The sequence below is a fragment of the Pinus tabuliformis genome, chromosome 2_1, assembly GCF_031772625.1.
Source record: "Pinus tabuliformis cultivar Carrire ecotype Pingquan chromosome 2_1, CPIR1, whole genome shotgun sequence".
NCBI classification, from domain to species: domain Eukaryota; kingdom Viridiplantae; phylum Streptophyta; class Pinopsida; order Pinales; family Pinaceae; genus Pinus; species Pinus tabuliformis.
Window position 1 is genome coordinate 94,430,513 of NC_142299.1, and position 17,310 is coordinate 94,447,822.

Consider the following 17,310-nt stretch of genomic DNA (forward strand, 5'->3'; position numbering starts at 1 on the left):
TCTCCACCAATTTTCATGGCTAGAGCACATCCAATGCTACCCCAAATCAACATTTGGGAAATTGGTTGATTGATAGTGGTGCATCAAGGCACTTCACTGGGTATAAGGAAGCTCTTTCAAATCTGATTGAAAAGCATACAAATTTGGAAATTATCCTTGGAGACAATGCCACCTATCTCGTGAAGGGCGCTGGGAATGTTACTCTTCAATTGAATCAAGGTAACACCATTCATCTACAAGAAGTAATATATGTACTCGATCTAAAGAAGAACCTGGTATCTATCTCAGCGATGGAGGACAAACGATTCAAGGTGGCATTCAACAATGGAAAGGTACGTGTGTGGAATAAAAATTTCAAAGATGCACTTACACTTGGATTCAGAGTTGATAGCCTATATCAAGTTGGAGGAAGTCCATTGGGAGCTATGTCTTGCGACAAATCACTTCAATCCGAATTATAGCACCAAAGGTTTGCTCATCTACATTATAAGGCTCTACCCGATGTGAGGAATATGGTGACAGGTATGCCTGAATTAAAAGTAGAACATGAAGGTGTTTGTCAGGGGTGTGTGTCGAATGAAAGCATACAAGGGGACCATTCGCCTCAAGTGATAGCAAGACTACCGACATATTGCAATTGGTTCATTCTGATCTATCTGGTATGATGCCCATGAACTCATTGGGAGGATCTTTATATTATGCTCTCTTTATGAATGATTTCGCATGGTTTCGTTCTTTCAAAGCTTTGGTCGAAAACAAACCAGGAAGAAGATCAAAATGTTGAGGACCGATGATGGAACCGAATATGAATCAAATGAGTTCAATAATTATTGTAGATAATCTGGCATTAAGAGGGTAACTACTACCGCATATACTCTTGAGCAAAATGGTGTTGCTGAAAGGAAGAACCTTTCTATCATAGAAGCCACTCGTGCCAAGCTTCATGATCAAAGCCTTCTGAAGTTCTTATGGGCCGAAGCTACAAAAACTGTGTGCATGTTCAAAATAGATGCCCTCATCAAGCGTTGGACTCCAAAACTCCAGAAGAAGTTCTCAACAGTAAGAAACCTGATGTTTCTCACTTTAGAATTTTTCGTAGCCCCGTATATTTTCATGTGCCAAATGAAAAGAGAAACAAATTCGATGCTTCTAGGAAGAAAGGATCATTTGTGGGCTACAATGAAACTTCTAAAGCATACAGAATCTATGTGCCCAGTCAAAGAGAAGTGGAGATAAATCTGATGTACCTTCGATGAGGATGTTGCCCTTGGAAAGATTAGTAACCTTCCTATTCCAAGGAAGGACAAAGAAGCAAATTCAAAAAAGCAGGGAGAACCGCATGATGAGTCGATGCCCGATGTTGAAGGACCAATGGATCCCATTGATCCACCCTGTCATGAGCCCTCCTCCTCAAAAAGGAGACCCTCATGACTTAGGCAATCTCTCGAAGATATCGAGAGACATGCTGCACCTAGGGGGACATTTCGTGAAACTAAGAAGCCGAATAGGTACCAAGGGTACTTAACTGCAATGAGCACCATTGTTCAATCTGAGCCTTGCACATTCGAAGAAGCTATAAAGCACCAAGTTTGTAAGGATGCTATGAACAAAGAGTATGAGTTGATTACGAAGAATGATGTCTGGGATGTGGTCCCTAGACCCAAGGACAAATTCATTGTCACCTCGAAATGGCTCTACAAGATCAAGCATGGAGCTGATGGAAGTGCTGAAAAGTTCAAGGCTAGATTTGTTGCTCGAGGCTTCTCTCAAAAGGAAGGTGTGGACTACAATGAGATATTTGCACCTGTTGCCCGATATACCACCATCCATTCGATTATAGCCCTTGTTGCCTCGCAAGGATGGAATCTACACCAGATGGATGTCAAGACCGCCTTCTTACATGGTTCAATTAAGGAGGAAGTCTATGTAGAACAACCCGAGGGGTTCGAAGTTCAAGATCGTTAGACACATGTATGTAGATTGAAGAAAGCCCTCTATGGGTTGAAGCAAGCTCTGTGAGCTTGGTATGAGAGGATCGATAGCTATCTGATGAAGTTGCGATTTACAAGAAGTGAAGTTGATCGGAACCTTTCTTTTAAGGTTGAGAATGATAGACCTCTTATCTTGGTACTTTATGTGGACGATCTCTTTCTGATAGGTGCAAACCCTCTTATTCATCAATGTAAGAAGGAGTTGGCTTCTGAATTCAAGATGAAGGACCTAGGATTGATGCATTACTTCCTAGGGTTGGAGGTCTGGCAAAAGCCAGGTGAGAATTTCCTTTCTCAAGGAAAATACAGTCTAAAGCTACTTGAAAGATTTGGGATGGTGGACAGCAAGTCCGTGACTACTCCGATGGAACTTAACTTCAAGAAGTTATGCGGAAATGTTGTTTGGCCCGATTTGGGAAATCCTTCTGAGTATTTTCAACTCGTGGGGGCCCTGATGTTCTTGGTGAACTCCCGTCCAGACATATGTTTTGCAGTGAATACATTGAGTCAGTTTATGGCCGAGCCTCATCACATACATTGGATTACTGCCAAGAATCTCTTGAGATATCTCCGGGGCACAATCACTAATGGACTGAGATACATTGTCGGGAATGTGAGGCTTCATGGTTACTCTGATGCAGACTGGGCTGGCAGTGTGGCGGATAGCAAAAGCACATATGGATGTTGCTTCTCTCTAGGTTCTGCTTCGATATCCTGGATGAGCAGGGAGCAGAAGTCGGTTTCATTGAGCACCGGTGAGGCTAAGTACATCGCTGCTAGTATGGCCTCCTGTGAAGTTGTTTTGTTAAGGAAGCTCTTTACTGAGTTGTTTGGACATGTGTTGGATACCACCATGATCTATTACGACAACCAAAGTGGGATTTGTCTTTCTGAGGATCCCGTGTTTCATGATTGCTCCAAGCATATTGATATTAGGTACCACTTTATCTGGGATATGGTACAATGGGGAGCAATAAAGCTCCTTCATATTGGGACTGATGATCAGGTCGTAGATATTCTTACAAAGCCCCTGGGTAAGGTCAAATTCTTAACCTTCCGTGAATGACTTGGAGTCGTGGAGAGACCCTCTTATGAGGGTCCCGTATGAGATGGATGTTGAGCTCTGGGAGCTCCAGGGAGCTTGGGGTACTTCTTGGAGCGGTGAGCGACCATAGGGTGAGTGGTTCACCTTCCCTTAGTGGTCCACAATGAACAGGGTGAGTGGTTCACCTTCCCCTAGTGGTGCACGATGAACAAGGTGAGTGGTTCACCTTCCCCTGTGATACCCCATGTTGAGATATGCATAGGATAAGTGGTTCACCTTCTCCTATGGCATATGAGCAAGATGAGTGCTTCACCTTCTCCTGTCGGTACATCCTACCCATGAAGTCTAAGACTCATGGGAAGTACCTCTCATCTAGCCAACGAGTAGGGAAATGAGGATAAGGACAATAGTACTACCGATGGACGCATCGTGTACTACCGTACTCCCTATGCTAGGATGTCTGATGTTGATCTTGGATCAATGGAAACTGATTTCGGGTCAGTTAAGAGTGGTATACCGTATGACATACTCTCAGTTACTGGACACTGACTTCGGTCAATGGAGAATGGTATGATACATTCTTGATCATTTCTTTTTTCTTTAAGGTTCAGCAGAGCAGGGCAGAGACAAGGATGGTACAGATTGTCAGATAGTTTAGCGGGTGAACTTCTCCCTAATAGAGAGGGAGTGTTAAATTTGGCAACTAGGGCCAAACTTCACCTTCGACAACTCATATGAGGTAGCTAATATTTTTATTGGATTCCTCTCTCCAAGAGGTGTAGGATTGATCGAAAAATCATCTCATTCTGACATGTACAAATGGAATTATGAATTTATTTTGTTTATGGACAAATTGTCAAGGTCGGCTAGCAAATTAATGTAGGCTCAAAAGCCCAACAGTCACGTTTATTCATCCTCAACGTTTGCATATAAAATTATAAATACAAGGTGCCTCCTCCTCATTTAAACACTTCACTCACTCACATATCTCTCTCTATTTCATTGATTGGGTACGGATTTCTGAGGCAGCTCTCCACACGTGTGAAGAAGGGCAGTTTTGTTCCTGCGTTGACCAAAGTTGCAGGAAGGGTTTTTTATTAGCGTTGACCTGTTTGACTGCGGTTTTGTGAGGGTTATCTCTGTTTGGGCAGGCCGCATTTCTGGGCACAGAAAACGAGGCAGATCGTACTGTTTGACTAGCGTTGACTGCAGTAGGGTTTGACTGCAGCTGACCAGGTTTGACTGGATATTTTTGGGCTGATTTGATTTGCTGTTGGAGGCCGAGTTGGCCAAGCTGTTTTGGAGGTCAAATTCTGCCTTGTTGACCAACATTGACTTTCTGGTTAGGACTTTCTGTCGCTGTTGTTTGTTGGGACAGATTTCACTGTGATTGGGCAAGTGAATATTGCATATTGTACTCTATCTCTCTGTTGAACTTTTGAAGAATAATAAGAAGAATTGATCAAAGGGTTTCCCCACATTGGGGTTTGTTCCTAGCTGGCCCCATATCTTGTGTCCTCTTGCCTTGGCTTGTCTGCTACTATTATTGTTTATGTTCTATTTGCATTTTACTATCATGTTGATGTGATTGCTAATCTAGATATTGATATTGGGCTAGTAAGAAAATTGAAATAAAATTGCTCTTAAGCATAGAACATACCATTCTAAAATTAACAATCTTTCACCACTGAAATTGACAAATGAAAAAGGGGTCTTAAAACCCTCACAACTAATAGTCAAAAAACCAATAAGATGATCCACACTTCATGCTCCAAATGAATTCAATCATCCATTATTTATAGACTTCCTTGAGGGTTTTCATTCTTAATTGGTTGAGTGTATCTTACTCAAAGCCCCAATTTTGGGTTTTTCACCCAGTTGACCCAAAACTTGCCGAACAGTGGATATTTTGGGTTTTTTATCCCCTTTATGAAGGACTATAAGCCTGCGGGCATGGATAGGCTATTAAGTCCATCTGTCCTCAATTTGTGGAGGACATTACAGACTCAGTGACAAACTAAAACAAAATTCAAAATTCAGAAATTTTGGTGAGAAATTTAAGGTATTCCGAGGGGGTATCTTACATATCATTCTTCGGTTCCAAGAAGGCATGTACTGAAATCAAGAAGATATGTTGAACAGACAGGTGTTAAACTAAAGACTACGTAAAACACTAGGTAGATCCTAGAAAGGATAAACATGTTAAATAATCCAATGAAGCCAAGATCAAAGTCCTGTTTTTCCCTGCAATAGCATAAGGCCTTAATGACTGTCCAGACTCCACTAATTTGCTAGTTTTATGAGTACGGCTAAAGCAAACAATTTGTAAGCATATGAGATGGAAACAACAGATAATTCAACTTTCCAACGTAAGAATTAATTAGTATTCTCCATGTTAAGGATTATATGGATGTGTCATGCTAATTTGAAGTCATGCTCCAGTAAAAGTTACAGGAATCAGAAGCCCTGATGCTAGTTCTTTTTGCTATTTATTTGGAAACACCTATTGTCCTGCTAAATATGTTCAATTATAATAACAGGCACCTTACAAGAGTTCTCTACTTCAAGACCGTCAATACTAGCTAATTCGATAACATGTTCTTTGTAGTTTGCTGCTAACACTAAATCAAGGCTACTGGTTCTAGAAATCATTAGGGCAAATTGCTGAAATGTGATTTATACTTTTAAGCTACAGTACCTCAACATCACCAACACTTGCAGTGTGATGAACAGTAAGCTCATCCTCTTCCTCACAACCATCATCCTCTTCACCCTGTTCTGCCCCAGATGGCTGATCTGAAGTAGCAGCATCAGCCACAGGACCAACTCCCATAGCTTGACCTAATTTTGTCAGAACACCTGGATCATTCCAGTATCTGTAAAGCAGGAAACATAATGATCAAACGACATAGAATTACACATAAGAATTTTGCACAGAAACATGGAACCAGAATCTTGCATACAACTGACTAGCAAAATTTTTTTATTACAAACAATAAAAACATAACTCAATCAAACTATTTCCCTACTTCATCATTGCAGCTGGACCCCCTGATTCAATCTCATCAAGGATAGGCTTCAAACTTGGATCTTGTCGAACTTTTGCCAAACGGCCCTCCACCTGCTCCTTATGGGAAGGATCTGCAAGAGTTTGTAGCATGCTGGACATGTTTGGATCCTGCAGTTTGTCCAATAAATAACCATAACACTGAAAGTCAACAAAGAAATCGTAAATCTAACAACCAGTTTGACTGTAAATGTAAGGCTTGAATGATTTCCACTGTGACAACATTACAAGATAACATTACCTGCATTAGAGCATTACCAAGTTGCTCAGCCATGGCCATGAACTGAGGATTTTGCATAACCTGTTGCATTGCAGAAAAATACTGCTCACCATCTAGCTGTGGGATGCTTTGTTGCCCTGAACTTTTCACACTGTGTTGTAATTGCTCTGCCATCTGATTGAATGATGGATCCTTAGCTATCTGTTCTGCCAATCCTTTTATGCTTGGATCCTAAAAAGATAAAATACATACATTTTTTAGGCAAAGAAGAGACTTGTAGGCTTGTAGCCACATGCAAAACTAAATATTAAAGGAAAACAGAATTAAATGACTAAGAAAGGCATATTATGTAAACCATGAGCTCCAAGGTTCAAATCCACCATGGGTAAAGCCAACAAAAAAAAATGTACCAATAAAAAATAAAAATAAAAATAAAACTCTTCAATTAAAATTTAAGATTATAGTTCCATTTACAGTGTAAGAACAATAACAACATAAGACTATGCTGAATGTGAGCATCTTAAGAAATTAACATATTTTTCCATAACCCTTGGGCCTTGTTACCACTCAAACCAGCAGGGGACCTAAAGGAGTTCCTAAGAGGGCAACGATGGAGGCTTAGCCCACTGTCATTACAGCTAAGTCTCTGTGCTCTTTACGGACTTTCACCGATGGGAGGAGTCCTGGTAGTGTGGAGATCACTTGTAAAGTATATGTCAATGGATAGGTGAGAAGTGACCTAGAAAACCCTTTCCGAGGGATGGAGTGAAGAACGGATCTTGCTTGCTCTTTAAGGAAGGGACTTAGTCCACCAGCGATAAGGGGTGAGGATTGGAGGGTTGAGGGAGAAAGGATAGGGCTTATAAACAAGTTTCCCAATCCCTATAATCCTTGGGAAACTTGGATTCCCAAATGGTCCTTGACAAATAACCTTTATTTAAAAGTGGGACCACACGAGGCCAAGTGGACCCAACCCAGGTTCGAGATGGAATGTAGTAACCAATGATGTTCCTATCTTGTACAAGGTGACAGGAAAGAACCAAACAGGAATATTTACTTCAAAAGGTTGAATCGATCCAATTGAGGTCCAGCCCTGGGGATGCCTAGGCAAAATTCAATCCTGGAGCTAGGGCTTGGGATTCCTGAAGAATCCACCATTAGAATTGCCTCAAATTTGGACGAGAGGGAGGGGACCCACTAGTGCAATAGCCTATAGGAGATCAAAGTTTTTCCTTGGGTAGATTCTCTGGAAATCGATGCCCTAGGTGACCTAATGGAGCTAAACTTGGGAAAAAAGGGGAAAATGGTAAAAAGAGGGTTAAAATGACCACCTTTTTTGAGGGATTAGTGCCTAATTCACTTGGGGATATGGAGTCAAATATGGCGATGAGTAAGAACTTGATTTCTTGATCAAGGAGGCCCGAAAAGTCAACTTCATTCAATGTTGCGAGAAAGAAAAGAAAAGTGGCCTTCAAGCATTTATACCTCAAAGCAAATGATGCAAGTTTCTCGGGATAAATAAATCTCTAGGACATTTCATTTATATAACATTGGCCCATACATTAAATTAGCTAAAAAATGCTCAATTCCACATTTCAATAATGCAGCAACTAGCCCTAATTTTAGCAGTATGCAGCAACAAGAATAATAGCATTAAAATTGTTATGAATGAAATATATAGGAAATAATGTAAATGACAATAATCATAAATAATTATTAGTTAATTAGTAATTAGGTTGAAGAGGCACGTCTAAATGAGACATTACTCCCCATGAACAGACACCTACTTGGTATATAAGCAAGCCTCTCGCTCTCATTGTATCATTATTATTCACACATTTAATATATAATATTTGTATCCTCATGGATATCTTTATATTCCAAGTTTTCTGGAATAATTAATTTGTAGAAGGAACTTTGTTCGCTTCATTTGGTATCAGAGTCACGTTTGGCTAATCACCAAGCCTTTGGCCATCAAATTGTCGTCAACTGTGTTGCTGTCGTGATTCCAGCATTTCGCTACTAGTTTTGGAGTTTCTCCAGCTTGCTGTTAAGCCCTTGGCCATTAAAAAAATATATATATATATATATATATATATATATATATATATATATATATTAATTATAAAAAATATATATCAATCAAAAAATAAGAGAAAAAAAAGTAGTATAAAAAATAGAATCAAAAAAATAAACATATATTATATATATAAAGAAAAAGAAAAAGTTAAAAAACAAATATATATAATAATAATAAAATCTGGTGGCACTACCTCCGTCGAAGTCGCAGTCCCGTGAATGTCGCCGCTCCTCGAGATCATTGCAGCCACCACCGTAGCGCCACCTTATGACTAACCTGGATACATCGCAGTCCGGGCGCCTTACATAGCCAACAACAGCCGAATTTTGCCTTCCAACCGAGCAATTTCAACCACTATAGCCGTTTTTCATAGCCACATCCGTAAGCAATACAAAAATTAATCGTTGTCGATTAGACAACACATAATTGTCAATGTTACGAATAAAATATATATAAATAATGTAAATGATAATAAGCATAAATAATTATTAGTTAATTAGTAATTAGGTTGAAGAGGCATGTCTAAATGAGACATGACTCTCCATGAAGAGACACTTGCTTGGTATATAAGCAAGCCTCTCGTTCTCATTGTAAATCATTCATATTCAGACATTTTTAATATATAATATTTGTATCCTCATGGATATCTTTATATTCCAAGTCTTCTGGAGTAATTACTCTCTAGAAGGAACTTTGTTCGCTTCATTTGGTATCGGAGCAGTCGATCCTCTGGCTGCTTCACCACTGCATAGAGCCACGCTCTTCGATCCAGGCCTTTGGCCATCGACTCTTCGTCAAATTTATTGTTGTTGCAATTCAAGCATTTCGTTGCAATCTGGGAGTTTCTCCGTCACTGATTCGTTAGAGGCCTTTGGCCATATTACAAAATAAAACAAAAAAAAGAAAAAAATTATATATATAAAGATCATTTAAAGAAAAAGAGAATATAAATTAAAAAAAGAAGTCAAAATAAGAAAGAGTATATATAAAAGAAAAAAAAAATCTCTATATATAAAATAGAAAAAATAAAAAATAAAAGCTATATTATAAAAAACTTAAAAACTTTTATTATTAAAAAAAAACAAAACACAGCAAATCCATTGCAGTTGTCTTGGGTAGTCAATGTTGTCTTCGCAAGAAGCACCACCGACAACTCTCCGTAGCGCGCCGCCATTCCCTACTCCGCCGACAACCTTTCTGCACCCGCCTTTTTACTACCTTTGCCACCGCCAAAAAGCCGCCCTTGTCGACCGCTGTCTATGACGCCACCATTGTCACAGTTCTATCGACAGATCATAGCCACCGCTCCCGCTACTCCTGGATCACCGCAGTTACCCTGTTCATAACATTCGTAGTCCCACAGACAGTTGCCATATCTATCCGCCCTCAGGTTCTAGCTGCAACCACCAATTGAATGCACTCAAACTATTGTTCACTCTACCTGCAGTATAGACCACCGCCACCAACCGCCAATTGAACTTACTCAAGCTGATAAGCCATACAGCGAAATTTTGTTTTTTGTTGCCTACAGTCATCTGCACACAATTGATCTCCATTTCTCATTGTTCCTTGAACATAAATTAATGGATGGTTCAAATCGAATGGTGAGAAAAACGTCATGACCTTAATATATGAAAGGACGTAAGTCTAATATTAAGAGGGTTATTGTATGTTTATATGATAAATTAACTTACAAGAGTTATATGGTAAGATTTTACCTTTTTCACTAATATTATTAAGTAAATTGTGGTGTTTGGAGATACCCACAAAACGACAAGGAAAAGTGGGTCTCAAAAAAGTATATATAAATTTTATATAATTATAATTTTACAATATATATAAATTAAAATTATATAATATATATAATTTATAATTATATATTAAAAAAATTATTGTTATATAAAAAAATTAAGAAAAAAAAATTATTAAAAGGGTGAACAAAAAAAAAGAGAAGTAAATTATAATTAAAAAGAAAAAGGGTTTTGTATTAAAAAAAAAAAAAAATATATATATATATATATATAAAATTAAGAGGAAATTAGTAGAGTCAAGGCTATTTAAAAGAGGAGAATATTTGGAAAAAAATATATAGAAAAAAAGGGATTTATTTAAAAAAAAAAAGTGATTTAAAAAGTATTTAATATTCAAGAAGCAAAAATGGAGTCTAATACAAAAATGAAGGCCATAAGATTCCCAGAAACCTTACCCAGAGACGGTAAAGCGTTATTTAACATTAAAGGAAATCTCGCAGGAAAAGATGTTATTATTTCTATTTCTCCGGCAGAAGATGCAAATTATATAACACCTAAAATCGCAAACCAACTAGTGATCCCGGAGTCAAATATAACTGAAAAATTAGACTTTTTTCGCAATAAAATATATGACATAGCCAATTTACAGTTAAACATTGAAAATTATACATTTGTATTGCAATTCTAAGTTCAAATCCTATGGAACAATCAAGGTGACATTATTTTGGGACCACCCTGGATGGAAACGGTAGGATCTTATCATCTTAAATACGAAGAAAAAGTTTCTAACATTTTCTTACAAGAAGAAGAAAATAACACTCCAAGATGTTACACTAAAACCAAATTCAGTAACGCCAGAAGATATATCAGATATTTCAAAAGTAGTTTCTCAAGAAGGTAAAAAAGCGTTACAAAATATGCAAAATGAAATTGACAAAATCATTGTTGACAAAAATGAAGAAGTTTCTCGACTTAAAAACCATAGTGAAAAATTACTGACGCAAATTAAGAAACTTAAGAAGGATAAGAAGTCATTAGAAAACAAGGTACAACAACTTATCGAGAAGGAAGCATCAAATGTAGAAATTCAAGTTGATGACAAAACAACAGATACCAATCCAGTGAATATCACAACTCAGAAGGAAGACAAGCAAGTTGAAGAAAAGACGCACTTGGATGTTGCAGTTCGGATGATAAACATCCCAAGTGAATGTTCCATAACCAACTCAACAACATCTTCACCAGAAGAAAATATAAAAATTGCCACATGCTTGACAAGGGAAAGTCAAACCAAAAAAGTACCCTATCGGCATCTGAATCATGAGAGTAGACAACTCAACCATTTTTAATATAGAGTAGTCAAAACACCAAAAATAAGGTTGATAAATCAAAAATCAAAGAACTTTTACGTCGGAGAAACCATAATCAAAGTCTACTCACTCAAATTAAGAAACTTAAGGATGATAAGAAAGCATTAAAAGACAAGTTAGAACAATTCACTCAAGAAGAAATATTGAAATCTCCATTCGTAACAATCCAAGTTGAAGATAGGGGAACAAATATCGATCTAGTGAATATGACAACTCAAGAAGACAAGTCGGTTGAAGGAACGACACACTTCAATGTAGCAGTTCAGATGATTAACATCCCAAGTGAAGGATTTGTAACCAACTCAACAACATCGTCCCCTGAAGTAAATCAAAAAAAATCCGCACACTTAATAAGGGAATGTCAAACCAAAAAAGGTCCCTATCGACATTCGAATCATGAGAGTAGACAACTCAACCAATCTACGTACCAACACCATTCAGAACAGAAACAACAAACTAATGTTCCAAAGAATAGTGATGTAATCTCAATCCAATCCTATGATGACAAGTCGTTGCAAAATTCTAGTGATCAGAATATTACACAGAAGATTAATTTAGGATGGTTTGATCCCTTCTCAGTGCGACAGTTTTGTTTGTCACTTAAAAGATCATATCGACACGTATCGACAAAGATCACAGTTCTGAGACAGAAAGACATTCGAAGCTGAAAAAGAGATCAATCCTTTTTCATTAACAAGCTTTGAGGACAAAGCTTTTTGAGGAGGAAGGCAATGTTATGAATAAAATATATAGGAAATAACGTAAATGACAATAATCATAAATAATTATTAGTTAATTAGTAATTAGGTTGAAGAGGCATGTCTAAATCATACATTACTCCCCATGATGAGACACCTGCTTGGTTTGTAAGCAAGCCTCTAGCTCTCATTGTATCATTCTTATTCACACATTTAATATATAATATTTGTATCCTCAAGGATATCTTTATATTCCAAGTTTTCTAGAATAATTAATTTGTAGAAGGAACTTTGTTCGCTTCAAAAATTTACTTACAACGTTATAAAGTATATCCAACCAGCATTTCATTTTCTCAATAAAGCTCCAAGACAAAAGAAATAGCCCAAATCCATACATCAAAATTCATCCATCTCCAAAAAAATATCCACCAAGGAAAAAGCGTGAAATTCTCGATCCCAAGTTAAGTGATGATACAAATGAATGTATCTAACATCAATATATAGCCTCCTAAGGAGTTCGAATTAGCCTATGGGTCCCTAAACATAAAATAATGTGCAAATAATAAATCCTAATGGTGACAAGCCCACCATACTAGCTCATAATGTAAAAATAAGCCTCACAAGGGGCCAAATAAAAATGTATGCATGTCATAGGGCCCTCCAAAGGCTCAATAATGTCCTGAAGTGCCATACTGAGGAATAAATTCCTCGGAATATGATGGACAAGGGGGTGGCCCCTTGTTCTCCAAGTAGTAGACTTGTGGTGCTCTCAATGGGTATGAGGGCACATAAATGACCCCATGGGTCTCCATATGAATCAGAGATCCTCTGCAAAGGTCCAAGTGGTGGAATGAATGCTGCCATGACATTTTATAAGTCTTGGGACACCTGTCAAGAGTGTGGGGCTCTTGTGGGGCCTGCTGGGCATAATGTATCAAGCATATCATCGTATCCCAAAAGTGGATCGCCAGTAATATCCGAGCATCCATGAAGATTCGAGGAGTGTTGTCTGCTGTTGTGGAGGCCAATAACTCTCTATGAACACCCTACATGTGCCAATGTAGACCTCAGGGATTAGGACCCCGTATAGGGAGACCAAACCCAAATGGAAACCATCTGCAATCCTGCATGAAGATCCAATGCGTCTTGTAGGCTTCCAATACAACCAGTCATTAGAATAATCGAGCAAAAGAGCTTACAAACCATGGATAACAAAGTGGGCACTTCATAATGGCATGCCCTTCAGTAGTGGACTTTGGCATGTGCTAGTGTCTCCAAGCTCCAAAGGGGATTAGCCAGGTACCTTATTAGGTGGTTTCGGCCCTTAGAGGGAATAGTATGTCCAAGGTACAGCCTTCTAATGGGGGTGGCAAGTGACAAATAAGTGAGATGGAATAGGGAATGAGAGGGCCAAACCTGGGCCACATAATGGGGCATAGGGGTTGCTAAACAAGGATAAGCCCATACCAGGGTATATAATGTATAGGAGCAAGCAATTGTGGTACATGAGGTGCCCTAGCCTTGATTTTCCCACCCTTCTTTATATGCATTTTGCCTTTTATGAATTTTCTTTAATTAACTGCTCCAGGCTCAAAGGACAAGAGCATGATGTGTATAATATAGCAGTGATTACCTCTTTTGAGGTAGGGCGGTTCATTTCCCTCCAAGGGTTGTGACAATCATGGGTTCCTGAATGATAAAGGAGGCTCATCTAGGGCCTATGAAACCAGGGTGTGTTGAAGGAAATGTAACTAGACTAGGTCTTCATAAATGTGATTTTGATATTTGTATTTATTCAAGAAAAGAGAAATTATTTTGATATTAATTGTCAATAAGTTTCTTGCTCATTGAAAATAGGTCAAGCACATTTTGAAGTGCTTCTAGAGAGTCAAAATCAAAATGTAATTATGATGAGACCCTTTGAGGGCATGTTACATCATGTATGTCAATATATAAGGTCATGGGAACACCTCCAAGCCAAGTCAAATCCTCTCCTAGCATCAACGAAGTCTCCAAGCAGCCAAATAATGAATAAGAAAATGAATTAAGATGAGACTGTTAAGTCGGCATAATGGGCAGTCAAGTCGGCCTGAAGAGGAGGGACAGACCTCTATTTATAAAGGTTGTCCACTCCAAATAGAACGCACTAATTCACTCTGAAATCAGCGCAGAAAAGAGGTAAAGAAAAGGACAAAAGAAGCCTTCTACGGCAGCGAAGGAAGGGAGAAAGAAGCCAAAGATTAAGGATTGTTTTTGGGGTAAACTCACAGCCACACGTGTGAAAGGGAAAGAGTCTAGCTGCGGCCATAACAACAAAAAATCACAGTTCACTATAATCTCATTGTTTTGGATGCAAATAGGCCTACAAGGCCTCTCTCTCTCTAGCGTGGAAGAAGGGTATGCAAGCAAAGGGTAGAAGACATGTCTAACATGATTTAGTGAAGAGAATCCTCCACACGTGCAAAGAATTTGGGCTGCAATGCTGCTACCTTAAGTCTGCAATAGTTGTCAAGAGAAGAAGGTTCGATTGGAAGGATAGAAGGTCATCATCCTAGGGTAGAAAGACTACATCTCAAGCAAAGGAAGAAGAAGTCAAGGATCAACCTAGAACACACAATCTAAGAAGAACGAAGTGCCGAAAGAAGTGTTGGGGAATAGGGTGCAGAAAGAAGAGAGGATTTGACTGGTGCTTGGAGGATACTTTTGTCAGGGGTCTAGGGTTTGGCATTGATCAATAGAAGCTTCACTAAGAGAAATTCACTAAAAGGTTTTCCTCTCAAGAGAAGAGAGGTTTTGGCCCTTGCAGAGAGCCAATATCTTGTGTTCTTGTTTTTGTGGTTTGGTAGCAGTTTAATGAAGTACACACATATGCACTAATAAAAAGAAGAAGAAGAATAAGCTAACAAGAAAAGTAAAAAGACTCCACAAATTGTTATCAAGTAACAAAGAATCACACTACACTACTTTGCCCTAGATTCTAAAACAGTGTGACGGCCATAGATGGGGTAGAGCTCATGCGTTGCCTTTTGCCCACGTGCTAATTATTTTTGTCCTGGCCATCTTTTGCATATTGTGGTACAATTTCCTGTTAAATGTGGCCAATTATGCTTTTTCTTTTTTTTAGTTGCTTTAACCTCCAAAACATCGTTCTAGCCCTGACCCAAGGTGGGGGCATGGGGATGGGGAGGCTAGCCCTATGTGGACCCAGAATGGAAATGTGGACCCGGGTGGGAGAAATGATGAATGGGGATATAGTGAGTGGAAAGGGAGTAATATGTGTAGGTAGAGGAGTGGGACCATGCACCCAAAGTCAGGGTTTCCCAAGTAGTACCACCCTAGAACCCAATGGTCAATAAAGGAGATCCCACGGGACTAAGATCCAAGGGTAACAACCAAAAGAGATCAAGGAGACAAGAGTACAAACTAAGCCCACTCTTTCCACCAAATCCCCCCATCAATCCATACCCAGAAGTATCCATGTTAAGTAAACCCAATACTCAACTATCAAATGACAAGACATACCTTTAGATTCGGGAGGCCCACCTTCAAACATACGATCAATACAGGTGGGTGAGGGACCACATGGTTGGCTTATGTGGCAAAGAAATGGCACAATGAGCTAGTAGGAGGCATCAAGGTGCTGTTGGATATCGGTTGAGGCTCATCATGGAGAAAATTTCTCCTGGGGATATCACCCACAAAGTGGTGGGCAACAGGCCTAATTTTACATGTTTTCTGCATGACTGATTTCTACTACCATCAGCGTCAGACAAGAACCTTGGGTCGTTATCCCTGAGGTTGTAATTCTAAATCTTATCGAGGTTAATGTCCTCCACTGCATATGTACAGTCTTGTGTACATTCCAGACAAGCAGTTGGAATTTTCCAATGATGCATTCCTTCCACTGACTCTCTGACCATTATGGATTTAGATCCAATAATTCCAATAACTTGCCTAGGATGATCAAGTAAACCAAAAATCTATGTCAAAAACCATACTACCCTTGTCCATTCAAGACTGTTGTTTCGAACTCTCTTTCCTCCATACATACCTTTGTCTTGCCAGTATTGTTCTTTTGGTGACGAGCGCTTGTCTTGGGTACCTCAATGTATGGAAAGCAATGGTGCAAATATCATTTTGAGGAATATATCGCCAAGGGTCCAAAAAGATTCTTAATGGCCAAAGGTCGGATCAAACGTGGCTCTGTTACCAATGTAACGGACAAAGTTTGTATACTCAGAGGAATGCTCTGATACCATTGTAACCAACAAATTTCGTATACGTAGCGGAGTAATCTTCAAAACACTTGGAAGTCATAAACATCCATTGTAGGACAAGTAATTGTATATTGAATATTATATAAAAGAATTGATATGAGGTGAATACAATGAGGGTGAGGGCCTTCTTATATACCCTAGGCAGGTACGTCTTCACCAATGGTTATGTCCTTAGGGACATACCTTTTCATTAACTAGTTACTAATTAATCATTATTTATTATTATTATTGTTTTACATTATTTGTATTATTTTATATATATTTCTAGTCATAACACCCAACAACTGGAAGAAATGTCTCCTCATAGTCCTCTCCCTTTTTCTGGGAAAATCTTCACAAATCTTGCTTTGTACTTCTCTCTATTGTCATCTACCGCATACTTCATCTTGTAAATCCACTCGGAAGTCACCACCGAGCTCTCTTTTGCACAATTTCCTCCATCATGGCATCCTTGAAAATTGTCGACCTACCTACTCCCTCTGAACTAGAAGTTCTTTTGATCATTTGGCATGGTTCTAGATGTTTGTACCATTTCTCCCTCTCAAACGCAAGTCACTTATGTTTTATCCTGGGAGAGTCTTTTTTGCTTCGTTCTTCCCTAACGCTTTCACTCGCTGCCCAATTTTTGGTAGCCTTCATCACGTACCTGCAAACCTTATTGGGAGGCCAAGGAATAATGATGACAACCAAGCAAAAGATATGAAGAAAAAAGACTAACAAAAAATAGAACAATCCAAATCAAGAAAGAAACATATCAAGTACTTATCTTTGAGGATTGAAGGGAATTTGTCAGCTCCCTCTGGATCCTTGC

General features: G+C 38.8%; 1 protein-coding gene across 1 annotated transcript in view; it reads right to left on the minus strand.

Annotated features, from left to right (window-relative positions):
• LOC149198947 (ankyrin repeat domain-containing protein 2A-like) overlaps positions 1–17,310 on the minus strand; it is a 286,873-nt gene that overhangs the window by 152,563 nt on the left and 117,000 nt on the right. The window contains exons 3-5 of the mRNA XM_089402233.1: positions 6,345–6,554; positions 6,066–6,214; positions 5,735–5,912 (exon numbers count right to left, since the gene is read on the minus strand). Of these exons, the coding sequence (XP_089258359.1) occupies positions 5,735–5,912; positions 6,066–6,214; positions 6,345–6,554 (537 nt within the window). The remainder of the gene's footprint in view (positions 1–5,734; positions 5,913–6,065; positions 6,215–6,344; positions 6,555–17,310) is intronic.